The sequence below is a fragment of the Lethenteron reissneri genome, chromosome 31 (assembly GCF_015708825.2).
Source record: "Lethenteron reissneri isolate LAM-NWPU_2019-01 chromosome 31, ASM1570882v1, whole genome shotgun sequence".
Taxonomy (NCBI): domain Eukaryota; kingdom Metazoa; phylum Chordata; class Hyperoartia; order Petromyzontiformes; family Petromyzontidae; genus Lethenteron; species Lethenteron reissneri.
The window spans coordinates 8273707-8301624 of NC_083809.1; the positions used below are offsets into that span (position 1 = coordinate 8273707).

At 47.1% G+C, this 27918-nt stretch overlaps 1 protein-coding gene across 1 annotated transcript in view; it reads left to right on the forward strand.

The window, feature by feature from the left end:
• LOC133349755 (inactive dipeptidyl peptidase 10-like) overlaps positions 1-27918 on the forward strand; it is a 541620-nt gene that overhangs the window by 108302 nt on the left and 405400 nt on the right. Inside the window, exon 2 of the mRNA XM_061563474.1 lies at positions 26561-26675. Coding sequence (XP_061419458.1) covers positions 26561-26675 — 115 coding nt within the window. The remainder of the gene's footprint in view (positions 1-26560; positions 26676-27918) is intronic.

Below are 27918 nucleotides of genomic sequence, written 5' to 3' on the forward strand. Positions count from 1 at the left end.
TGGATTTTTTTTTTGCGGGGGTTCTTGATTTTGGACTTGTGGAAAAATACCACAACCACTGTTTCTTTCTTTGGTTATGGCCCTCTCTCTCTCTCTGACACTCGTTTTTTTTTAGCATCTTCCAGCATATCCCTTAGCTGGTTGTTGCGGTCAACATACCTTTTTGCGGTTGGCTGCAGTCAATTAAAATTGAATAATTATCGCATCGGCGTGTTCTCCCCACACTCAAAAGGTGTCCCGCTATTCCCTAGCAGCCGATCGGCGAGTTTAGGTAATGGTTAGGTGTGCTGTTAAAGCCATCCCTTAAGATCTATAGAAACAATTGTTTGACGCAAATGCCTTCCGCAAAGAGCAGACGGCAGAAGATCTATGGTGTAATTTGCAAGAGTTAAGCCACCGTGTCTTGGGGTGTTGATACACATTTCAAATTATGATTACATAAGAAATAGTCATAATTTACAGGCATTTGTCATTTGGGTTTATTTGCTGTGTCTGTTGTGGTGGAGGGGCGCCTGTAGATAAGACGAGTGATGACATTCATGTGTGTGTGTGTCTTTGTGTTGGCGTGTATGTGTGTTTGGGGAGCGGTGGTGTAGTGGTTAGTAGACTGCACTGCAAACCCAGCGACCCTAATTAGATTCCCGCTCGCAGCAAACATTAGTGATGCATATATGAAGCAGTCCTGGGCCTCCCCTAGGCCGAGTCAGCCTAAAATTTATATCTGGAGTGATGTGTAAACATTGGCACTGGAAAAACAAAGGTGGCTGGGCGTGGTGCTAGTCGCACTGCCTCCTCGTGTAAAGTGCCGGCCTTCATAGGCGTTCGCTAACAGTACTTGCCCCAACAGTTTGTATGGGATATAGGGGGAACTTTGTCTTTGTGTGTGTTAGTTCTTGCATATCTTAATAGTAATGTTCAGCCTTAAATCAACACACCGCTGGATGACCTCCTCACGGCGATGTCAGTCATGGAAGTTGTTTGACCATACTTCACCACGCCGGTCAGTGCGGGAATCACTCGCCACTGATGTTCAACGCGACCGGGGAAGAGAATTCAGGACACCGGGTTTAGAAATGCAATGTGCTAAACACTGCAGCACCGCTCCCCCCCATTAAAAATTACCCACAGCTAAATTAAGAATTCAGCTTCTGCTAGGTTTTGTCTCTTAATCGGTTTGGGTTGATTATGCCAGATGTTATACCTGCAGGGTTCCCACATTTTTTTTTACAGTCATTATTTTTGCACTCGCGGCTTTTTTTTGTATCTTTCTTAAAACGTACAGATAATAGTTTTGTACACAAATAATAAAAAAACTCCACAAATAAAGCACGCATCACGGCGTGGAGAATATGCGCTCTAATCAGCGATCAGGGCTATGCCTTGGGATGTTTTACGATATATGGCTTTCTAAATTTGTACTCGAATCATACGTACCAAACATGCAAGAGGGTAAAGATTCCACTCCTCGTGTATCGGCCAGCCAACTGCCCGCTGTTTTGTCATTACACATACAGTATTCTTTGGGTCTTTCGGTAAAGTCACTTAGATAGGATCTAATAAAATAACAAAAAAAAACCCTCAAAACTACGACGTTTCGATCACCGCAACCAATAGTCATCCTCTTCTTTTTTCCTCCTGACGACGATCGCTTGTGTTGCGATCGAAACGTCGTAATTTTTTGTTGTTATTTTCTTTGAACCTATCTACGTGACTTTGCCGAAAGACCCAAAGAATATGAATTCGTGCAGTCACGAAAGCTTTAAGTCAAGATTTACACGTTCAGTACTTCATGATCCTGAGCCAGCATGGCACTACACAGCCGCCTAGTAAACACAGCTGGCCACTGTATTGTCAACTTGCAGCTTAGAATGAGTTGCCTTTGACTGTGTTTTTTTTTACGACGGTGCAATTCCTATAAAACTGAGCACACGGTATTATATCGATGTGTGGATTTATCAAAGCAATGCAAACATCGACAAAAAACAAGACGAAAGCAATCGATTCTTGACTCCCAATTGCAGCCCAAAAATGATCGTGGCAAATAATGAATTGTCACAATTTGTTGGGGAGAGGGATTGTGAATATTGAAATGTCAAGCAAAAAAAAACTGCATATCATATTTTACGTGAGAGATGTACAAATATCATTGGGATTGCTGATGAGTCAAAGGGCTCAATGTAGGCACGTTTTAGCATTCGTATTATTCGATAAAATGTTTAAAACCCAAATAGTGAAAGTAGTTCAGCGCACATACACTCTCAGCCTTTCTTGTGTTGTTCTTGGTATTCCCCATATACGTATAATGGGATAATGTTCAAAATGCAGGCGACGCTGGTCATACACCTACTTGCTGTACTACCTCGTACAAGCACGTTACCGTCGGCGGTTTTGTATGTTATGGCTTTGGTGGCTCCTCCTGTAATCCACCAACCCCACTGTCATCTCTCTAGATGACAAATTATCCGGCGATGCTTCGTAGGCAGTGCTGCACAAGTACAAAGAACAACAACACTCGACACATTCGTGAATCACACTGTGTGTAGGCTTAAAAAGAAAATCATATATAATAGGCGACGTTTCTAGTAATGGCCCTTCGTTATACATCATAAATAGAGATGCCAGAAAGACAGAGTGGATATCATAAAGGTTTAGGACTGCACCTAACACCTGATAGCGATTACATGAAGAAAAAAAAATCTGATTATCGGTTTTTAAATTGGCATGTGAATAGTTATGCTAATAGTAGCTGTTGAGTAACAGACAAACCCTTCAATATCTCAAAATATATTGCTTCGAAATCAACAAATTTATATCAAAAGTAAAGATATGAATTGTTGATGGCACTCTTATCCACTCCATCTATCTGTCCTCTAAAGTTTTTGTGCTATGAATAATGGGAGCCATTGCCCGAAGGATCACCTATTTATAGATTGTTTCCCTTTATAAGGCTATTGTTGGTGACAAACGTGTTGAGTGTTGCTTGTTCCTTCTAAATGACAGATCTCCGCCTCCCTACTGTGGCCAGGCAAAGCCAAGAACAACACAAGAAAGGCTGAGAGTGTATGTGCGCTGAACTACTTTCGCACGTAGCCAACCGTGCTAATCAGAGGCGCGAGTTACGGCGTTATTAATGTCCATTTGACGTTCAATGGCGACAACAACAGCCGCCATCCCCCCTCCCCACAATAAGTGACGTCACCACGGCGCTTGTGCCAGGCTAGGTGCACATTTAGGCCGTCACGTGAAGTGCGGAAGGCTCTCCGCTGCTGGCAAGGAGGTCACGGGATAGTGTCAGGTGCGATGGGTTGACCGAAAATAAACAACAACCGCCATTCGCCATTAAGTGGAGGTGACGTCACCACGACGCTTGTGCCAGGCTATGGGCACCTTGAGGCCACGTGAAGTGTCGAACGCCCGCTGGCAGGAGGTCAAGGGGCAGACCCAGGTGCCACGGGTCGACTGACCGAGATGACCGAGATGACTGGCTGATGCACCACCTGTGCCCCCTACTGTACCAACTTGCTGTGCTTCAGGCACCCGGCGCTCCGCTCGTTGTTGTGAGCGTCGCTCCTCCGCCCTCCGTTGTTGTTGGAGGGCGACTGCCTCCAACTGCCCAGTAGCGTCCTTCACGAGCCTCCTCCACTGAGGCAGATATTGACACCGCTGGTACCAGTCATCGGCAAGTCCACTCAGCTCCACATCCTCCTGTACCACATCACTCCATCTCTTCTCTAGCCCGTGGCATGCCCGTTTAGCCCCCTCGATCCGGCCGAACAAAATCTGTTTAGGCATGCGGTGGCTGGGCATGCAGGCTACATGGCCCTGCCAACGCAGCCTTGCCTGCCGGAGGAGCTCACCGATGGGACTTTGTCCAGATCTTTTAAGGATTTGTGAATTCCTCACACAATCCAGCCTGGTTAAACCCAGGATGGATCATAGACAGGTCAGCCTAAATGTTTATAACTGGCGAAGATGCTCCATTAGGGGAGTCCACGTTTCGCAAGCGTAGAGAAGGGAGGGAATGACTGTGGCCGAGAAGACTTGAAGCTTCGTGTGGAGCGACAGACCAGGTAGCTTCCACACAGCGTTATGCAACCGATGAAAAGATAATGCTGCTCGACTGATTTGGAGTGAGACATCTGCTGTTAAACCGGAGCCGGTTATAAGCACACTGCCCAGATATGGGAAACTCTCCACTCTCTCCACAACTGCCCCATCACCAATTGGGAGTTGTGGGGGTGGAGTGTCCGATGGTACAACATACCCTGGCAGGTGCTTAGTTTTGGTGGGGCTGATAGTAAGGCCCCACCTCTTAGTGGCAAGCTCCAGGTTTAGCAGCAGCACCTCAAATTCCACCTCTGAGTGAGCAGCGAATACCAGATCATCGGCATACATAACATGGTTGAGCAATAGGGAGCCATCCCTGGACCGCACCCGGGCATCGATCAGCCTCCCATTATATCTGTACCAGATGGAAATTCCTCCGGTACAGCTATTGAAGGCCTCATGAACTACGTGGTGAAAATAGATGTTAAATAATGTAGGAGCCAGAGGACATCCCTGTCGCACCTCAAGGTGTACAGCGAATGGCTCCGACTTCCGGCCACGTAGTTTTACCCTGGCCAGCTCACCGTCATGATGGTCTTTAATGATCGTGAGCAGAGGGTCAGGGACTCCGAAAGCTCGAAGAACAACTCAGAGCCCAAGCCTACTGATGGTATCATAGGCCTTGACCAGGTCAATAAAGCAGAGATGTAGGTCTTGTTGGAATTCCCTACACCTCTGCTGTAGCAAACGGACAGAAAATATGGCATCCGTGCAGGTCCGCCCTTTCCTAAAACCACATTGAGGCTCCGCAAGCCTCTCCTCAGCATACCTAGCAAGGCGATGTTGAATAATCATTGCCAGGACCTTTCCCGGCACACTGAGGAGTGAGATGCCCCTGTAGTTGTTACAGTCTGTGCGGCCCCCCTTCTTAAAGAGGGGGACCACCAGGGCATCCTTCCAGTCCCGCGGAACCCATCCAGTGGTCCAGACTGTTGTTATGATGTCATGTCGGGCAGTCTGTGCACAAACGCCACCCTCCCTCAGCATTTCGCTTGGGAGATCATCTCTGCCCGGTGCCTTTCCTGGTCTCAGACTCTGGATCGCCTTTAGTACTTCCTCAACAGATGGCACCTCAGCCGGCCACTCACAGGGGGTGACTTCTTCAAATATTTGGGGCACCGCAGCCTCCGCAGGGTCATCCCCACTTTGCCCCACGATGTTTCTCATGTCGAGGGATTTCCCCTCCCCCAGGACTTCACAGAAGTGCTCAGCAAATCTGCAAACCTGTTCCTGGGGGTCGGAGATTAGATAACCGTTTTTTCCCCTAATGATGGTAATAGGTGTGGCGCTGCAGGTTACGTTTTTGATGGATTTAAATAGGGATTTGTGATCGCGGGACATTGAGGCAGACTCCATCTCCACAGCAACCCGTGACCACCACCCAACCTTGCAGCGCCTCATGGCTCTCCGAACCTCTGAGCGAAGGCTGCGGTAAGCCTCCTCATTCTCTGACGTGGGATGCTGTAGACGATTAGAGTGGGCCTGTCGCTTTTTCTCAACTATCCTGAACACCTCCTCTGTCAGCCAGGGTCTCTGTGGAGGTCTGGACCGCATACACAAAGCTGCCATTGCAGCTGCATGAGTCACAGTCCTTAACCTCGCCCATTTACCCTCGACATCTGGAGGAGTGGGGGGCGATGCCAACCCCAGCCGCAACCGATGATGAAATTCTCTTGCAACTTTCATCAGCTCGCTGAGACCCCACTTAGGTTGGAATGGGGTCCTGGGTGTACACCCACCACCGGAGTGGAAGAATGGCAGGCGCATCTTCCAGATGACAAGTCGATGGTCAGAGGGCAGATCAGCTCCACATACACACGCACGCGCACGCGGACGCACGCACATCCGTGTGAACAGCAATTGGCCATTCCAAAGTGACCCTGGTTCGGAAAGTTTGGCGACAAAGGTCGTTGCGCAAGGTTTATTATCGCCCACGGTAACGCCACACGCGTGCCACCCTGCGTGCAAAATTAATGAGCCGGGCAAGCGGGGGTGGGGGGTGGAGGTGGGGTGATGGGGGCGGAAAGAGTTGAAAGGGAGATTAAGTTTCATTAGCGCCAACATCATCTCCCCACCGTCATAAACAATTCATGGGGCCTCCGACTCGGACGCTGTCAAGTTGAGCGGGAACTTTTTTTTAACCGTCGTTGCGGCTCCACACGGAGCAGGAAAGTTCTTTTGGCCGGCTCGGGTTTACAATTAGGGGGGGGGGGGGTTAGTCGGGTTCGGCTTAGCTGGACCTGCGTCAGAAGAAACTCAGCCCCCCGGGGTCCAAGTGGGGACTGTGGGCTCGAGTTGATTGCCGCTTCGGTTACGAGTATAGGGATTAGGGTTTGGGCTTAGAGGTTGACTTTGGTGTTCGCGTGAAGGTTATGAGCGCTGGATCAATGCACTTTCTTCAACGCCGTCGTCAGCCATCATCAGCCGTGTAATAAGATCACCCCCGAAGGAACTGCGGGCTTAGCCAGGCTAGGTTATCCTGACAGCGAACCGTGGGTACACAGTGTGATATCAGCAGCAGCAGCAACTGCTGCCATGGCCAATCCACTGCTGGATGAAGGCCTCTCCAAGGTTGTGCACCATCTCTCACGGTCCTGGTATGTCGACATCCACCTAGCACCTACCATGGTTCCTTCTAGCCTCCAGAGACTGTGTTCCAATCTTGTTGTCCCGCGCCTCCGATTAGCATGGTTGGCTACGTGCGGTGCGAATGAAGTTCAACATACATAAATACATACATCCGTTTAGTCTCAATAATCGAACCAATATTCAAAGCGATAATCGACTACCGTACTAAAATAATCTGGCTCCAGACTGAGCGTTATGCAGTCAGTTCGATGCTCGAATTAAACGGGCAAACGGCGATTCCCCAAATTGTAATTAACATTGTGGGATTATCTCGCTGTTACATGTCCCTCGTGTGTAAGCATGAAGGGAGTGGATGTTAGTGGATTTTTTTTGGCCAGAGTAAAAGAGCCCACACTAACCACTAAATATACGGGAGGCTGAGTGCGGCTCAGCGACGGCTGATATATTGAGGCCAATTTATCACTGGGATATATATATATACAGTGAGATAACATTTTGGGATGTTGACCCTGCTCCAGAGCAATGAGAGCCACCGGCTCAGAGACTATAGCAAGCGCACTGTACGGTAATTCAAATGTATAACACAGGGTAGGAGAGAGACGAGAGAGAGAGAGAGAAAGAGCGAGATGGTTACTTCAAACAGGGACCAGAGGAAGGAATCGACGCAGCAATTTTTGCTTCGAGAAGATCATGACAGTTTGAGTCATTCTAATGCCAGGACATGTCGTGGTATATCTGTAAGGGGAGGTGTGTAGTGGGGGGGGGGGGGGTATAGCAAGTAGGTTCCTGACAAGATACCTTTGCGGCAGTTTCATTATTTTCTGCTGTTACGCGTGGGGTTTTTGCAGGTACTCAAAGCCTTCAACAGTCTTTTGGTGCAAGGTCGGTTAGCGAGCACCTTTCAACGGCCGGAACGGCACACGAAGGCGGCGATGTGGCCCAAAACCACGCGCGGTCGCCTTTGTCTCCCCAGCTCCGTTTAAAGCTTAGTCGACGTAGATGAGGGCCAAGGACCGGTTCAGATATTCGTCGTTGGTGTTGGCCTTGAGCGGGAATCCAACTCGGGTCGTATTGCAGCGTGCTCACCTCTACACTACCGCTCCCCAAACTCATTTTACCACCCACGTACACGAGCACGCTATTGGTCAAATATGCATTAAAAGTCGGCGTTCTCATTAAACGTAATCTTCAGATTTAGTGGGCTTTTCCTGGACAAAAATAATTGGACGCGCTTAATTGCAACCAGCATTGTCATGCGGGAACAGCAGCAGCTCTTCTCTCGCGTCAAGTCAATTTTATTTGTGTTTACACATTTCTGGCACATATACGTCTTTCAAAGCGCCACTATCACGTCAATACTAAATAGAAAATACAACGAACAAAAATCCAAACAATGACAATATATTGACATACTATCTACATCTTCTTGGTTTTTTCGGTAAAGTCACGTAGAAGGGAAGTAATAAAAACAAATTCTCACGACGTTTCGGCCACAACGCAAGCAGCCGTCCTCAGATGAAGACCAGGTCTGAGGACGGCTGCTTGCATTGTTGCCGAAACGTCGTGAGAATTATTTTATTATTTTTATTATTTTATTACTTCCCTTCTACGTGGCTTTACCGAAAGAACCAAGAAGATGAATCCCTGCAGTCACGAAAACTTTAAATCGAAATACTATCTACAGTTTTTTTTTTTAAATACAAAAAATGCAGCCAAGTTGTGGCTGTGATTGAGCGTGGAAGAGCTTCCCGATCCGGCTTCTTAAAGTAAGTGTTGTGACGTCATAACGACTTGCACGCGGGCGAAGCGTCGACTCGCTTCCTGGTGGTGGCTTGCATCGGTGTCAAACTCAGGGCCTCGGCTTGTGGCGGCTCAGCGCTGTGACCCCCTTAAGCTATTTCGGGCCACCTCGGAACATTTTAAAATTCTAATATTCCTCCTCGGGTCATACGGCTTGCTCTGAGCTCACTGCGTCATCCATCGCCTGCAGCACATACATGCAGGGCCCAAGAGCTACAGTGATGCTGTCGTTGCGACCTTTTGCGATTCATGCTCTAAACCTCTTTTTAACGTTGTATTGTCATTACTATTTGTTATTGTTATTTTTCGTTATTTTTTTGAACCTATATACGTGGCTTTACCGACAGACCCAAGAATATGAATTCCTGCAGTCACGAAAGCTTTCAGTGAAGATTGTTATTACTGTTACCTTGAAGTGTAAACGTACGACTTTTGTGTGTATTCTGTCTCGAACGCACGTGCGCATCCTTGCGACCCGTGTGTGTGTGTGTGTTCGTGTGCACCTAGCCAGTCATCTCATTCAGTCGACCCGTGGCACCTGGGTCTGTCCCGTGACCTCGTGCCAGCGGGCGCTCGACACTGCACGTGACCTCAACGTGCACACAGCCTGGCACAAGCGTCGTGGTGACGTCACCGCCACTTAGTGGCGAATGGCGGTTTTTGTCCATTTAAACGCGTAGGGAGCGGTGGCGCAGTGGTCAGGGCACTGAGATACGAACCCGAGTTCAATTCCCGCTCACGGCCAACGTCCGTGACAAATATTGCGTGTAAACCGGTCCTGGGCCTCTGCTAGGTCGACTCAGGCTTAAATGAGTAACTGGGGAGACGAACGCGGCACGGCGAGTTGTTAGCCACACCACCCCACTGCGTGCCGTAGCAGCCTTCACGGATGCTCGCTAACAGCACTTGCCCCAACAGTCTGTTAAATGCGTAACGTGGGATCTTTGTCTTTGTCCACGTGAATGTTCTTTTGAAGTCAAGGATAACGCAGTTCTAACGCCGATCTCCATAATGAGTGCCTGAACGCTCTGAGATTTGTATTCCTCATTTATTTCCCTTCATTTCCATCTGATATATTTTCTCGGGGAGGGGGTAGATTTCATTACCGATGACGTCCCGAGCGAGCTGCTAGATCCCGGCGACAAGCTCGAGGAATGTGGTGGACGTCTCACGGCAGGCAAACACGACCCGATTCTCATTCCGCATCTTTTTGCCCTCCCGATTGTTATTGTTATCATTAGAAAGCTCGCGGGTAGACGTAGCAACAGTTGTTAAACAATTCCAATGATACAACGGTCCGTCGATCGGCAGGTGGTGCGTCGTGGGATAAAGTGTGGGTACTCCGAGCCTCTCCCGAGACATCTGTCCAGCGTCGAAGGGTAGTGGAGGTGTAATGGTTAGCAGCGCACTGGACTTGCAATCCAAAGGTCACCGGTTGCTAACAAGATGTCAGTTTTTAATCATAAAGGGGTTTTTTTTGGTGGGGGGGGGGGGGGGGGGCAGATCACGTAAGTATAAATGTGTCGTTCACCCACCACAACCACCACAACGCGACACAGCCAATTAGTAAGATTTGTCACGTAAACAAAACGTTTCAATTAGTTACTTCTTCAGCACACCGGTGTGTTGGAGAGTAACGCCACAATTTACAATTCGAGTACGACGTTTCGCTGGTGATTACAACTGGCTCCATCAGCCGATTTGTCATAATTGTGAAGAAGTCTTCTTGTTTCGGGAGTATTTAGAGTGAAGGAGCGAGTTTCTCTATGTCCCTCTCCTCTTGTCCACCCGACAGTGTAAATGGGCATTCACAATTGTACTACTGTGCTAGGATAAAAATTAACCCGTAAAAACAAAGTTTTTCGCTATAAATCCTTTATATGCGTGTTCAATGGGCCACAACCCAGCCCACATTGGTCTTTGAAACGGGCGGCTAGAGTCCTCTCGTCCTCTGGCTTGAGATGGCTGCCATTTATGGGTCAAATGATTGCCTGCCACCATTAAGCAATTGGTAATTAAATATAAAAAAAAAATCCTAAAAAGTGGAACATTTTGGAAATGTTTTTTTCACGAAAATACATTGTCACGCACAACGAGTCTGTGTGCAAAATGTCAGCTCGATTGGATCACGGGAAGTGGGTTAAAAAACGACCGAAAGATTTGCACGGTCGTAAGCAAGCAAGCAAGTGAACTTAATATAAAGGATTTAAAAAGAGAAAGCATCGAGATGCCTGGCTGGCTGCTGTGTGGGCTTCTCTCCGCCCCAACAATAACTCTGTTAGTGGCTGCTGCGCGCCCTTGCCACCGACGCTATAGCTGGGTAACTGGCTGCACGGAGTTTTCCGTGTAACAAAATAAATATTGCGTTGAATTGACACAATAAGTCCGGGAGACGTTTATAATACTGATTAAGACATAGACACTGGAGCGTTGGGAGGGATGAACACAGGAGACTAATGTTATATTAAAAATTGCTCTTAACTTTTCAATTTGTGCCCTTATTAATGTACAATTTTCCGCCAGAATATTATTTAAACCCGAGAGCATAACTAATATATATAACCCTCACCAACATATTATCTTAATATTTCATAGTTATATAAAAAGCAGATGTATTTTAGTGCTCCGAGGATTGTAAGAAGAGCATGGAAAATGACAGCTGTCTCTGACTTTACATTTCAGAGCAAAGAGTTCTCAGCTCGTGTATTTCATTATAAAGTCTGACATGGAGTGGGGGGTTTAATTGGTTACGAAGCTCAGACACGTAGGAGCCGAAGCCGGCAGATTTCCAACGTATTAATATTTACAAAGCGTTTTGTATTAATTTCGCTTATCAAGCTGAAACGCTGCGAACACCGTTCACACGGCCGCGTCAAATGCCACGGCTTTCATATCGACGTTCACAACTCATTGGTCTGCTCTCGAAAATAAAGTAAATAACAAGTAAACCCGTAAAAACAAAGTTTTTCACTATAAATCCTTTATATGCGTGGCAGCTAGAGTCGTCTCGTCCTCTGGCTTGAGATGGCTGCCACCTATGGGTCAGATGCTTGTCTGCCAGTATTAAGCAATTGGTAATTAAATATTGAATTTGTTTTCCCTAAACAGTGTAACATTTTTGAAAAAAAATGTCACGAACATTAATTGTCTCGCACAACGAGTCTGTGTGCAAAATGTCAGCTCGATTGGATCACGGGAAGTGGGTTAAAAAACGACCGAAAGATTTGCACGGTCGTAAGCAAGCAAGCACGCAAGCACGCAAGCAATCAAGCATGCAAACTTAATATAAAGGATTTAAAAAGTAAACAGTCCGTCCCTGGCGCGGACAAGCTACGAACCCGTTCCTGGGCGACCGTGTCAACGGGTCAAGCACCACGGGATCAGTGACCACGGCATTAGCGAAAAAGGATTGATAAGCAGGTGGACGACCAGCGGTTGAGTGAGCGGAGTGACCGCAACTGAATCGGCCGGATCAATCAGAAAACCTGACTTGCTTTGACTTGCTTTGCATTCTGTACAACAACAACAAATGTTTCGTGTGTACAAAAACCACACACACACACACACGTGCAACTTTGCTTCTCCTTTACCCTGGACAGGATGCACGTGGGCTCGTGTAAATGGGGGGGGATGCGACTCGTCTCCGATCACGCGTCCGTAATGAGGCTGCCTCTATGCCTCGAAGCTTTCATAGGACACTGCCCTCTCGCTGCTAATGAGCACACAGCAAACATTAATAACGCAGCCTTGCTGCTCCCCATCGCCGGCGCGTTAGGCCGTGCGTGGCCTTCACAGTAAATTTATTTATTTACATCTGCCCACCTCTCTACCCACCGCAGCCCTCCGTCCCATCTTCGTGAAACGAATGCAATGATGAGAGTCGAGCAGTGGTTCTCAACATGGGGTGCACGCACCCCCTGCGGGTACGAGATTTCCTTTTCTGGGCGGTGCGTGCGAGAAATGGGCAGATTGTTTTTTAGACGGTAAATTACCGAAATACAAATTTCGCACGGGCACGTGAGGGGCCGTCCATAAATGACGTCACGCGATTTTGGACGATTTTTGACCACCCCCTCCCCCCTTCGTCACACGGCGTCACAAAAAGTCAGACCCCCCCTCAAATATGACGTCACAAAGCTCTGCCCCCCCCCCCACCCAAAAAAATGCAACATGCTTCAAATCGTTTTAAACTATTGTCATTGTAGTGCGTATTTAATGTGGCGCTGCACTCTGATGTTGTAAGAGAAAACATTTATCAAAAAGTCTATTTAATTAAGTAGAACGCGTTGTTTATATTTATTTAAAGTTGCGCATTTTGGTGTGACGTCACATTTCTCAAACCCCCCCTCCCCTCGTCACACATCGTCACAAATGTCTGACCCCCCCCTACAGTGAGGGAAAAAAGTATTTGATCCCCTGCTGATTTTGTACGTTTGCCCACTGACAAATAAATTATCAGTCTATAATTTTAATGGTAGGTTTATTTGAACAGCGAGAGACAGAATAACAACAAAACAATCCAGAAAAACGCATGTCAAAAATGTTATAAATTGATTTGCATTTTATTGAGGGAAAAAAGTATTTGACCCCTCTGCAAAACATGACTTAGTAATTGGTGGCAAAACCCTTGTTGGCAATCACAGATGTCAGACGTTTCTTGTAGTTGGCCACCAGGTTTGCACACATCTCAGGAGGGATTTTGTCCCACTCCTCTTTGCAGATCTTCTCCAAGTCATTAAGGTTTCGAGGCTGACGTTTGGCAACTCGAACCTTCAGCTCCCTCCACAGATTTTCTATGGGATTAAGGTCTGGAGACTGGCTAGGCCACTCCAGGACCTTAATGTGCTTCTTTTTGAGCCACTCCTTTGTCGCCTTGGCCGTGTGTTTTGGGTCATTGTCATACTGGAATACCCATCCACGACCCATTTTAAATGCTCTGGCTGAGGGAAGGAGGTTCTCACCCAAGATTTGACGGTACATGGCCCCCGTCCATCGTCCCTTTGATGTGGTCAAGTTGTCCTGTCCCCTTAAAAGAAAATCACCCCCAAAGCATAATGTTTCCACCTTCATGTTTGACGGTGGGGATGGTGTTCTTGGGGTCATAGGCAGCATTCCTCCTTCTACAAACACGGCGAGTTGAGTTGATGCCAAAGAGCTCCATTTTGGTCTCATCTGACTACAACACTTTCACCCAGTTGTCCTCTGAATCATTCAGATGTTCATTGGCAAACTTCAGACGGGCATGTATATGTGCTTTCTTGAGCAGGGGGACCTTGCGGGTGCTGCAGGATTTCAGTCCTTCACGGTGTAGTGTGTTACCAACTGTTTTCTTGGTGACTATGGTCCCAGCTGCCTTTAGATCATTGACAAGATCCTCCCGTGTAGTTCTGGGCTGATTCCTCACCGTTCTCATGATCATTGCAACTCCACGAGGTGAGATCTTGCATGGAGCCCCAGGCTGAGGGAGATTGACAGTTCGTTTGTGTTTCTTCCATTTGCGAATAATCGCACCAACTGTTGTCACCTTCTCACAAAGCTGCTTGGCGATGGTCTTGTAGCCCATTCCAGCCTCGTGTATGTCTACAATCTTGTCCCTGACATCCTTGGAGAGCTCTTTAGTCTTGGCCATGGTGGAGAGTTTGGAATCTGATTGATTGATTGCTTCTGTGAGCAGGTGTCTTTTATACAGGTAACAAGCTGAGATTAGGAGCACTCCCTTTAAGAGTGTGCTCCTAATCTTAGCTCGTTACCTGTATAAAAGACACCTGGGAGCCAGAAATCTTTCTGATTGAGAGGGGGTCAAATACTTATTTCCCTCATAAAAATGCAAATCAATTTATAACATTTTTGATATGCGTTTTTCTGGATTTTGTTGTTGTAATTCTGTCTCTCACTGTTCAAATAAACCTTCCATTAAAATTATAGACTCATCATTTCTTTGTCAGTGGGAAAACGTACAAAATCAGCAGGGGATCAAATACTTTTTTCCCTCACTGTAGGTGCGTGACGTCATTTATGGACGGCCCTTGAGTACAACTACTTTGTTTCATCAAACCGATGTATTTATTGACGTACATTTTTTTCAACGAATGAGAACCAAAGGGCTGCAAGGCTGCAGTAAAGGTTGAGAACCACTATAGCGGAGTAACAAGGCGGCGATAACAATCGAAAAGGGCACGGTGTATACAACACAATTGCCGAGTCGAGTGCATATTCTTACGACCGAATTTTGTACCCAATAAAAATGTGCCTCCATCCGTTGGATCTTCGGAAGCCTGGTTTAGCAATTAGATACGGAGACGTGTCTTGGGAATTCCCAGACGTTGCAGGCTAGTGGCCGCGACGGGGCCCAGGATAAGTTAGTGCAGCAATGGATTCCTGAATCCATCTGTGCAGAGCTTTAGGTGTGAGATTTCCCCTCTTACGTGCGTGGTATATGCACGGTGGGGTTTCTCCGTGTACTCCGCGCTCCCCCAACTTGTCAAACACTCGTTCGTGGTCTAGGCCCAACACGATGATGATAATGATGGATAATACGTTTGGAGCTAAACTTAGTTTGGATTTGAATGCACAATCTCATCGTCGATGGCCTTGCTGCTCAATCAAGTACAATTCCCCCAACTACGCTTAGATTTTGGGCAAGTGGTAATTAACTGTATAGCTGCAATGGGGGACGCACCAGTTAGCACATTGCAACCACCCACCTGGCAACCCGAAACTGGATTCCCGGCCACGCCTAACATCAGTGGCGAGCGGTCTTGGCTCTTCGGGGCCATCAATTTAGTAGGTACGCAAACATCTGTCAAAACTTGACCCCTCCCCACCTCCCTGTACGGACGCGTACTTTTCACACACCCTACCCCCCACCTGCGTACGTACGCCTGACGCACCCCCACCCCCCGAATCCTATAGAACTGCCGATATTTAATCCACGCAGAAACGATCAAGGATTAATGATATTAACGTGTTTAAGCATTATTTTTATCGAGGCTTCACTCCCTCCCCCGTTTCCTATGCGTACGCACATTGTCAGTAGACCCCCAATACGCAAGCGTACGCATTTGGGTTAACCCCCCCTCCCCCTCCATGCGTACCTACTAAATAGATGGCCCCTTCCCGCACTTCACCGACCCACACCGATGAGCGGGGTGAAGTATGGTCAAACACCCCCTTCCCCCTCCTATTGACCGACACGATGTGACCAGGCCTTCATCCAGCAGTGGATTAACAAAGGGCCCTATCTAATAATAACTACAATAAACTGCAGAGAGCCAAGTGTACGGTGTGTTCATGCATACCAGGTCGTCTCTGCTAATGTACAGGTACGATGTGCCACCTAATGGGACATCAGTGAAACATTTCTGGACATCTGTAAAAAAAATAGCTCTGTGGCTCATCGGATTCCTCAAGTGTAAATACATATTCTGATTGTGAATTGGGGTTTTGCGTGGGTGAGACATTTGTTGTTCGCTTGGGAGGGGCACTGACCCCATAGATTTCGTTGTTTTCACTGTGGGGTGAGTAATGAGTTTGGAGGCGGAGGGGGGCGGGGCTAACTTGGAAACGCAGTTAATATCGCGTAATAGGGCGAAAGGAAATGAAGGCACGAGGGAGAGAGAGGGAGAAATAAAGAAGGCAAATGAAACGTCGCAGAATGTTTTAAGAGATTCCACATTAATGCTCCAAAGAGTGTAAATCTTCACGGCGCCATTACGGCGGTGATTATGACGCGCGGCGCAAATTAAGGCAACGCATCGGAACTTTAATAACAAAACCCGTGAGAAAATTGCCAAAAAATGGCAATTCGAGGATTCAAAAACGTACCCGCGGCGAGGACAATTTAGGGGAAACGTTCGCGCGCGATTGTTGCTCCTTGCGTCGTTCCGCGTGACGCGGCCATGAGCGTGCCGAGTGGAACCTGCGCACGTGCGCGATGGTCCTCCAGGAAGCTTCCTTCTCGAGAGAAACTCCGCCGACTGCGGCCGAGGAGACGCGCTCGCAAATCGTCCAGCCAAGTTTGGCCGTCATTCATCGCAAAGGAAGCATCCTGTTAAAGCGCGAAGTTTGCGTTGCCCTTTGCATCACTGGCATGGGTTTTCTTTTTTTTAATACAGTAAAACATTGGATTGCGAGCATAATTCGTTCCGGAAACGTGTTTGTAATCCAAAGCACTCGTATATCAAAGCACTCGTATATCAGTTGTGATCACGTGACGCTCAGCAGACAAAGCGTATACGTATTACTCGTATTGCAAGACCTCGCTCGTTTATCAAATTAATATTTACCTAAACATTTTGCTCGTCTTGCAAAACACTCGCAGGCCAAGTTACTCGCAATCCAAGGTTTTACTGTACACGTAACCGCCCTGCATTCGGGTACAGATTTGCAATAGGTCGCTCACGCCACTGCTGGGAGGAATGGCCTTCACTCAAAGGGGAGCTTCCACGGAGAGCCCCCGCCGAGAGGATGTTTGGCCTACTCTTCCACGCTGGCTGGGCGTCGTGGGAGCGGTGGGAACACCCGCGCAATCTGCCGATCAACAACACATTGCGGCGCGACCTCATTTGTATCGCTGGGTACAAATGGGTCATTGAATCGAACCGGCGACCTCTGGCTTGCATTACACCACTGTGGCGGCTTCCCCTGTTCTGTACGGTACTACCAAATATCTAATGTTTTGTATTCAGTTGAGAGATAAGACATTCATTTATTCAGTAATTCATTCATTATCTCTCAGCCAAACATTTATTTTTGGAAATGATCTTTGTACAACTCAGCAGTATAATTGTTGACTTTCGATGAGTGCATATACGAGTGAAATCTATTTGGGTTTATTTTATCTTCTCTCTTAGGCACTGCTATGTAATGCTGCCGTTGGGTAACGCACGTTGGACTTTGCAATCCAAGTTGAAACAAAGCTGCAAGTTTTTAAATCCCCTGCCCACCCGCATTGCCTCTGTCCACCCAGACGTGTCCATAGGGGCCGTCCATTAATGACGTCACGAACCTGGAGGGGGGGGGGGTCAGACATTTGTGACGATGTGTGACGAGGGGGGGAGGGTTTGAGAAATGTGACTTCACATCAAAATGCGCAACTTTAAATAAATATAGACAACAGTTCTTCTTAAATAAATAGACGTTTTAATAAATGTTTTCTCTTACAACATCAGAGTGCAGCGCCACATTAAATACGCACTTCAACTACAATAGTTTAAAGCGATTTGAAGCATGTTTTATTTGGGGGGGGGGGCAGAGCGTTGTGACGTCATATTTGAGGGGGGTATGACCTTTTGGGACGCCGTGCGACGATGGGGGGGGGGGGGGGGGTCAAAAATCGTCCAAAATCGCGTGACGTCATTTATGGACGGCCCCATGCTATAGCCACAGTTAGTGGATCAGCAGGTCAGGTGTTGTGGGTTCACGTGTGGGTACTCTCAACTGCCCGGAGTGGAAACAAAAAATCGGCCAAATGCCCTTCTGGGGGGGGGGGGGGGGGGGGGCGCTGTCTAGAGGCCCTTCTAGTGGCGGCCCTTTCTGCCAGCAGTGACGTGAGATAGACACTTGCGGGAGCTGCGCTTTGCCCATCAACTTTTACTGCACGGCGCCGACGAAATGTCTATTATATGTGGCTACAAGATAACACATTCATTCGTTCACTCATTACTCTATTATCTCCAAGACACAAAAAATTGCTTTTTGTCCAATTATCTTGGCACGTCTCAGGAGTTAAGTAGTTGGGCTTAAGAATGGCCAAGCGCATGCACCAATTTGAATACGTTTGTCATCAGAATCTGTCTTTAGACTGGCGGAATCCGATGGCACTGTTTCTGTAATACATGGGCCACCTTCTGCTGCGGGGCAATGGGCGAGGATGGTGGAGGTAGGCGGTGGAGATACTGGCACGCATGGTTTTATCAGCTCTGCCTATCGGAGTTACGTGACGGGACAAGGAGACTCCATTTGCAGAATTATTGCAACCAGCAAGAGCCTCGCGTCCTGCCAGGGATAGGTCCATGAAGGTGATACCATGATACTCTAGATTTGAAGCTTTCGTGACTGCAAGGATTCATATTCTTAGGTTTTTTCGGTAAAGTCACGTAGGTAAAAAATTAAAATTAATAAAAGTAAAATAAAATAAAAATCACGACGTTTCGGAGGCAACACAAGCTTCCGTCTTCAGGTGGAACCGTCACAGTACGATTGCTGTATCACTTAATACTTTTATTAATTTAAATTAAAAAAAATTACCTACGTGACTTTACCGAAAAAACCTAAGACCATGATACTCTTTGGGTTTTTTCGGTAAAGTCACGTAGGTAAAATTTTTTAAATAAATTAAATCACGACGTTTCGGGCACAACACAAGCGTCCTTCTTCAGGTGGGGACAACTTAGCAAAAGCACACCGCTTAAGTGTGTGTGCTTTCGCTAAGTTGTGTGTGCTTTCGATAAATTGTCCCCACCTGTTGAAGGACGCTTGTGTTGCGCCCGAAACGTCGTGATTTAATTTATTATAATATTTTAACCTACGTGACTTTACCGAAAAGAACAAAGAGTATGAATCCTTGCAGTCACGAAAACTTCAAATCTAGAATTGATTCCATGATACCACATACAGCATCACAATATGTATTTATACCGGAGAAATACACATCTTCAAAAGCTCCCTAGCAGGCCGCGTTGCTTCTACGCGATTCTCATCTACACATCCATCTTCCAACCTGAATCCATACTCATAGGAGGCCTCTACTGTGAATATTACTTGAGTGTCCCTTGTCAATCCACGGCTGGATGAAGGCTTCCCCGTGTACCAGGGTCATCGGACCATAATGCACACCGGTTGCTGTGTATTGGGGAGAGAGGGCGTCTCAGGACTGCTTTCCATATCGCTCGCCACTGATGTCAGCCGTGGCTGGTAATCGAACTGCACTGGTGCAGCATGCGGGAGTGTACGTGCAGAGTCATTCTCTGCACTTGCACTCCCGCCACCCTCCCACCCTCGGCCCCTTGACTGTTGAATAGATTAGCCACCTGTAACAGGTCACGTGGTGCAACTAAAGCCGAAATGTGCAATCTTAAAATTGCTCCCAGGTGAGAGTGGTGCGCGGGATATTCTGTGTGTGTGGTGGTGGGGGGGGGGGGGGGGGCAGGGGTTAATTCTCAAGACGGGGTGTTTGGGGTTGGACCACGTGCCGCAATGATGGGGGGATGGTGAAGTGGCACAGGAAGAGCAGCAGGGTCTGGGGTTGCCAGGAGATGAAAGAATGAAGAGTCCATGCAGGTCGCCAATTCATCAGCGCTGCAGCATGCGCTGTGAGTGAAATAATTAGCGGAGGAACCGTGGTATTATTTGAGAACAGGTGCAGGGTTTAATTTGATCAGGAAATTAAGAAATTAAGCAATGGAACGTACCAAATCCAACCAAATCCAGCTCAAATTTACACCCCCCCCCCCCGCTCGTCACACAATTGAGAGACGTGGGGAGAAATTACAGCAGCGAGGCACGAGTCACGAACAACTCAGCCCAATATCACGCTCGCTGAAGGGGGGGGGGGGGGCGAGGAGGGTGAAGCCGAGGGGGGTGGTGGCCTCTGGGTGATTAGAGGAGAAGTTCGCAATGAACCCCGGTTGGAGTTCACCTGAGAGGCTCATTTCTGCGACGTTTCTCATTCACACGAGATCGTGTCTTCAATATATTAAAGTGCGTTTGACACATTTTAAAAATAGACCGTTATTCTAGCCCCCATAGCTATAGTTTAGCTAAATTAAATTCAAATATGTTTTGACACTTTCGAAAAGGCAGAGGAATGAGTCTCTGCAAATGAGATTTGACAACCTAAGGCCATGATCGAGCCACTGCCGGCTGGTCTCCCCAGCCGCTAAAATTTGCGTAGCTCTTGCACGCGAGCGGATTTCATCGCTCCTTCTCCTTTGCGGACGGCCTTTCCGGCGTGTGTCCTGCTTACTGCTGCCACTCCCTCAGTAGTCCCCTCCAGCTGCCGTGCAAGTGCTCGCTCGCACAACTTGCTCGTGAAAGGGGACTCCATTCGGAACTCCGGAGAGGCCCTTCCAGAGGATGCTTTGGTGTCCACGCTGGCCAGATATCTTGGAAGCGGTGGGAGGTGCCTACACTTTACCCCACCGCATGAAACCTACCAATTTTGGCTATGGGTAGTAGCAGGCACATTTCCCTGGGAAGGACTACAGGATAATTGGTTCTCGCACAAGTACCACATTACAAAATGTGCCCATGCCAGGAACAGACTGTTTACTATATTTATAGCGCAGCCACTTGATTTATGAACGTCGATATGAAAGCTGTGGCATTTGAAACATCCGTGTGAAAGGTGTTCTCACGTTTCGGCTTGATAAGCGAAATGAATATAATCCGCGGTGTGTATTATATTATTAATTCGTTAGAAACCTGCCGACTTCAGCCCGTATGTGTCTGAGTTTTTTTTTTTTACCAATTAAACCCTCCCGTGTCAAACTTTAGCGTCCACGTTTCAAAACGCTGGAATGGAATTACCAAACTACATTTTTTAGACTCGGTATTCAGGATTTCCTTGGGTGGTTATTATTCTTCGATAGCCGAGTGTGTCAAAGAACAGACAGCTGATCTGGCACCACTCTGATCCTCGGTTTGACCCCGGGTTTCAGCCATGCGTGCACGTTCAACTGTAGAGAAACGAAGGCATTAGCCGAGTCACTAATGAGTGCACACACAATCACGACGTATTCAAAGTTGGCTCAGTTGATTTGGGGAAAAATCCCAGCGCTGCAAATAAAACGTGTTGGCTGCATTTACAAGAACACTTCATTTTTTTTACTGGAAAAATCACGGAAACAATATCTCAGAATACCAGAAGATGGGAGCTACTCACGACGTCCCAGTCGGTTAACCCGCAACCCCTGGAACCTGGGTTTGTTCCGTGACCTCCTGCCAGCGGGCCTTCGACACTTCCACGTGGCCTCAAAGTGCCACGAACATGTCACCGCCACTTGGTGGTGAACGGCGGTTGTTGTTGTTGGGTGTTGTGACGTGCTAGAGGGGGGGAGGGGGCACCCAGGAGTCGGGGGGAGGTATTGGGGGTGGGGGAGGCCCGTCGTACAACATGCATACATACAGCAGAGTTTAGGCCTGTTAGACGCATCACATGCCTAAGATAACGCCGGTTCATGCTTTGATCAAATATATATTTTTTAAACATTTTTTGTTGGCTGGTGGAAGGGACGGACGCTTGCGTCGAAAAGGATGTGTGCGTTCCTCGCTGTACTGAAGACGAAACAGAAATAACCTCGGAGACAGTACAGCAGCTATGTGTCTTACCTTTCTGTGCAGCGTGATTTACGTCTTCATCTATGGTGTGCGGCGGGCTACCTGCGAATTACCATTTCTTCTCACAGACAGAAATTCTAGAAAAAGGAGAATTGGGCAAAAATATAAGGCAAGGGCTTCCAGGAAAAGAGTTGGAATATGTTGGGTTCGGATTTCATACTTTAATCCTGAACGTAATTGAACAAATCAAATCCCGGAGTTGACTGACAAAAAAAATACCTCGAATTTTTGTGATGGAAAGCGTCCTAAAAATGCTGTCCGTCAAACGCGGAGCTTAAACAAAGTCTTCCGCACATCAACTAGATTGTTTATATATTATACATACAGTACAAGTGGCATCCACTTCTCTCTACAGCACCTCAGTGACTCGTCCACTGAAGTCAACTCGTTCAGTAGGGCCTCGTAACAACTGGAACTCGTTTTAATATCAACTTCGAGTGTAACCACACCAATGAGAACGCCACGCGTGTCCACCATGACCAACAAAGCCGCTCCCCACCCATCCAATGCAGCGGCGTATCCGTCGTGTTCTTTAGACCACCTCACACCGCCACGCGTTCTTAATCTGCCGTGCATTCTCTCAGTCCGAGAATTGGCTGGCATCTTTCGATGTAAAGCTTTCGTGACTGCAGGGATTCATCTTCTTGGTTCTTTCGGTAAAGTCACGTAGAAGGGAAATAATAAAATAATAAAAATAAAACATAATAAAATAATTCTCACGACGTTTCGGCCACAACGCAAGCAGCCGTCCTCAGGTGAAGACCAGCGTCTGTCGGGGAGACAGCGCCATTCATTCAGACGCTTCATTCATTCAGACGCTAATTCATCAGCGCTGCAGCATGCGCTGTGAGTGAAATAATTAGCGGAGGAACCGTGGTATTATTTGAGAACAGGTGCAGGGTTTAATTTGATCAGGAAATTAAGAAATTAAGCAATGGACCGTGCCAAACTCAGCTCAAATTTACCCCCCCCCCCCCCGCTCGTCACACAATTGAGAGACGTGGAGAGAAATTACAGCAGCGAGGCACGAGTCACGAACAACTCAGCCCAATATCACGCTCGCTGAAGGGGGGGGGGGGCGAGGAGGGTGAAGCCGAGGGGGGTGGTGGCCTCTGGGTGATTAGAGGAGAAGTTCGCAATGAACCCCGGTTGGAGTTCACCTGAGAGGCTCATTTCTGCGACGTTTCTCATTCACACGAGATCGTGTCTTCAATATATTAAAGTGCGTTTGACACATTTTAAAAATAGACCGTTATTCTAGCCCCCCTGAGGACGGCTGCTTGCGTCGTGGCCGAAACGTCGTGAGAATTATTTTATTATGTTTTATTTGTATTATTTACCTTCTACGTGACTTTACCGAAAGAACCAAGAAGATGGCTGGCATCTGTTGTTTTTGTGTGGCAGGAATTGATTTGAAGCGAGATCCTTTGTACCGCTGTTGCCGTGTTGGAGTTTCATTACTGTGCAGTAATTTACTGCGCAGTTCTGATCTTGGACCTCATGTTGACTGATACATCTGTGCGGGTTTGGTCTGCAGTGGAGAAGGCGATCATAATCGCCACTGATGTTAGCCATGGAAAGGAATCGAACTCGGGTTTCCAGGTTCATGTTGCAGTGCTCGAATCACAGCACTACCACTCCTCCCCATACAGCATAATGCAATTCTAAATAATAATGATTTCTCACACGCAATTTCACGTACCCATCATGAATAAAAAAAATAGATTGTATGATAAATCAACGCTTTGTTACACACCTGTCACTAATAATAATAATATATTACATAATTTATTCTGTCATGGCTCCCTCCGCGCACCAGTCTCTCACTTGGCGTGAAGCTTCATGCTGCGACGTTTCTCAAATGATTCTCTATGTCATCACTTGATGGTGTCAAAATCGGGTTGACATTTGAGGATTTTTTTTCGTACAATATTCAAACCGTGATTACGTCGCTTTAATAGACTTCTCAAATCTGGTTGACAGTGTGATTGATGGTAGAGAAACTTTTGCAAAAACCTTGCTTGTTCATTTGGTTGGTTGCCCTCTAAATGTTCCTTGTTCCGTTCCCAATGAGTTTTGTGAACAATTTATGTCCACCTAATTCATGTCCACCTAATTGGAGGCTTAATAGGATTACACTCTTTGAAGTCGACCTTTCTCTCACTTTTTAAGCGAAAAATGGTCGTGGATTCATTCTGTGATGGAGGCGTTTAATTTTCTGGCCATATATTGCGTGAACAAGCCCACATTCTAACAACTCTTTCCTGCTCCTTTAATGTTAACTACCTCGTCTGGTATACAGGAGGTTGTGGGTTCGATCCTGACCCTGACGCCAGTATATATTTAGAGTTTTGCGTGTCTCTCTCCCCGTGGTCGCGTGGATTTGTCTCCCGGGTCCTCCGGTTTTACCCTCCACATTTCGAATCAACATCATGCTTTTATAGTATTTGATTGCTATACATTTCCACGTGATAGCACACTCCGTTGAGCTATCTTTGTGGCCAGGTCGCGTCTGAGAAAGAGCTGTAGAGCTCAGTGGACCTTACCTGGTAAAATGAAAGTAAAAAAGTACTGTCTGCAATTATTCAATCTGATCCAGTAGCCTTCCATTGAAGGATGACATCTGGAAATCTTCCCCCACCCCCTTTCATCTGATAGATGCTGCGTGTTCCTCGGATTAAATATATATTTTTTACCGCAAGGCTAGTTCAGGAACCACTTACGGTCGATGATGGTAATGGTTCCCGAAGTAGCCTGCCCATTAAATGTAAGGGCGCAGGAGAAAAAAATGAAAAGCCGTCGTGCGAGCATTTAACGTTTGTCAAGCGCACACCGCTTTGCGCGAGCATTTCATCCAATTCCAGCGCTGGTCAGCACACTTTACTATTAATCTATTCAAAACAGTTGATGTAGAGCAGTCATATTTTTGGATGTATTGCCTTTTCGTAAACATTGATATTCCCCCCCCCCCCCCCCCCGGTGCCATTTTTGAGTTGTAGCCCATTAAACGCGTGAATATTTCAGCAGGAAATATTTATCACGCCGTCAATTTCCGTAACCCCTATTACGTGTGCCGGTCTCTCCTCACTCCCTCCCTCTCTCTCCCCCTCTCTCTCCAGGGTCCTGAGTAGTGCACAACAGCCGCTGTCATTGCTGCAATTGCAGGCAGAGATTTGTCCTGGTTGCCCGTGAGAGATGCCGAGATGTTATTGCACGCTGAGATTTTTGCCGGCAGGGCTCTGCTGTTAGCAGGAGGTTGCTCTCCCCCCAGCCGTGGCTTTTTGTTTACTCTGAGGGCACCGAGCCCCCTTTTTCGCGGCTTGAAACGTCAATCAAACAGTGGAAGATGTTTTTTTCTTCTTCTTCCAAATTCACATTTCCGACGCGTGCTACGTTCCAACAAACGCGCTTGCCCCGGCGTTACAGATCGTGCGCTTCCTTATTTAACGAGCTTGTTGCTGAGATTTTACAGGGTTGGTTGAACGCCTTTTTTTTAATGGGTATGTAAAAGAGGATTGGGGTTGGGGGGGAGGGGTTAGTGAAAGGGTTTATTTAAAATAGAGTTGGCCAGACAGTTCCGGTGGTTAAATAAAATGTTAAGCAAAATTCTGTCTCCAAATGTAAATAACAAAAAATGTTTTGTATTATCACCCACTTTGCTCTCCAGACCATTATTATTAAGCAGCATTTAAGCCAACACACTGGGCTGATTTTCACCTTCTGGGTCTCATCAGCATAATGTTTTGTTGAGTTTGTTGTCCTTCGCCCGCACATCCGATTAACACGGTTGGCTAAGTTTGGGTGCAAAAGAAGTTCCACATACATACAGCAGAGTTAGGCCTGTTAAATGCATTACGTGTGCCTACAAAATAAAAGAGTCAAGAATACAGTGGGATAGAACCACAATTCCAGAACGAAACGTCAATCGACGAAGCGCATTGCCATGTACTGGCAACCACCAAGCCCTCTCTGGTGTTTCTTATGCGCATGATGATCTGTGCGCGAATGGTGATTGAGTAGAATGACCCAAGCAGAGCGTTAAACCTCGTTAGGAATTTCAAAATTCTTATTGCTTCTCTCCAGCGTTGTTTATTTATTTATTTATGTGCAATGCTTGCAGATATTTTATTGTGAATCGGTGCTTCATGAAATTAATATTGGTTGTATTGTTATTTCTAGATTTGAAGCTTTCGTGACTGCAAGGATTCACATTCTTAGGTTTTTTTTATTTTTTACCTACGTGACTTTACCGAAAAAATCCTAAGAATATGTATTGTTATTATTAGTTTGGGGGGTGGAAGGTTAGGAAGGGAGGGAGGAGCAGGGATCGAGTATGATGAGTCGAAGCCATGCCGGCTGTATGAAGAACGGTCTGGGTACGGCTTGCGTCTGGTGCCTAATGGCCATGGAAACACGGCGAGACGGTGCCAGATGACCATCAGTGGTCTGGCATTATTCATGGTCTGCCATTGCTGTGTGGAATCGGGACGTCTGCCCTCTGACAAGAGTTCACGATACTTGTGACACTACCACGCATGAAGTTCTTTGAAGTGTTCTTTTTAGCTCCAAAAACAAACTTTTGAGGACACTGAAAGCGGTATTGCTTCTTGTGGAGAGCTGGGGAGGGGGGGAGCACCAAGATATACGATGGTCAGATATGTGATGCTATTTTGTGATGATGATGATGTTTGTGTCAATAACGAATATGCTGATGTCGTTCTCCCAGGAGGTGGATGAGGGGGAGGCCCCACAGAGGAACTGGAAGGGCATCGCCATCGCTCTGCTCGTCATCATCATCGTCTGCTCCCTCATCGTCACCTCCGTCATCCTGCTCACACCCGGTAAGGATCGTGTCGTCGTCAATCTACACTCAGCTCCACATTTATTACACGGAAGTGGTCATTCTATCAAAACCGCTGTCGATATCACACACAAAGTGATTGCCATGTTATCGACGCTGGGAGGACGATGCGGTGAGGTAGACCAACGGCCTGGATAGCATCTTCTTTTGCATGGCGGCCGAGTTGTTCAGCAACGTTTGTTCATATGAGCCCTATGGCGGTACCGCAGGGTACCAGATAATAAAAAATGGCCGAGGCAATTAAATATTTTATTTCTGGGACACTATTTTTTTCTCGGGGTGTACTTAACTCCACGACTGGGGTACCAATCAACCGAAATCAGTGCCACTCCGCGATGTGGAAACGCCGAACATCAGCATCAAAAACCCGTTATCGAAAAATTTAACTTTGAATAGTGCATCGTGTAGAGCTCGTCGAGATGAGTCGATTGCCGCATCGCCGACCATCAACAGACTAAACATGACTGCATCACGGACCGCCATAAGGTTCATATCTACGATGCGGCCCGTGTGAACGTGGGCCTGAGGCTCACCTTCATGTGGTGGAACTGTTACGTCGTTACTTGTTTGTGCTTCGTGCTACTCCTCTTTGTCCCTAATTAGTCCAAAATACGCACGCTACCTACACCTTGGTTCGCGTGTGTTCATGTTTCAGTCAAGCACCGCGCTAAAACTTGGCTATCTTTGACCTCTCGCCTGCTGCAACAAAACCAAAATGAACTCGAAACCTTCCAGATCTACGCGGTCACACCGCAGCACACCTACATGTAACGCCGGCAGCTTTTCCACGATCGCGCCGTCAATGTTATCACAGAGTGTGCGGTTATCCAAAGTCCTGGTCTCGTGCGTATTCGATTCTCATGCCGCGTTGTGGGCTTTGGCAGTTTCCTATTCACTGGCAGTGGCACTCCCTCAAAAAGTTAACAAAGCTCTGTATTACTGTATTATTATTCAGCGTCCTTTAAAATGTACAGATTTCAAAAGCTTTTGTATTCATAAGGTCAACAAATGAAAGGATTCGCATTTTCCTCAATCCATGCAGTTGTGCTATAATCTAGTGGGGGTGTCTGTGCGCGAGTGAAAAAATAGGTAACTTTATGTGACACCCAGAGGGTGCGCCTTACTTTCCGGAGCGTCTTATAACACTGGTCAACAAAAAAAAAATTCTGGCCTGGACTTTTGCAGCTGTTTTAGACTAATTTCAGGGTGCTGATTCCAAATCT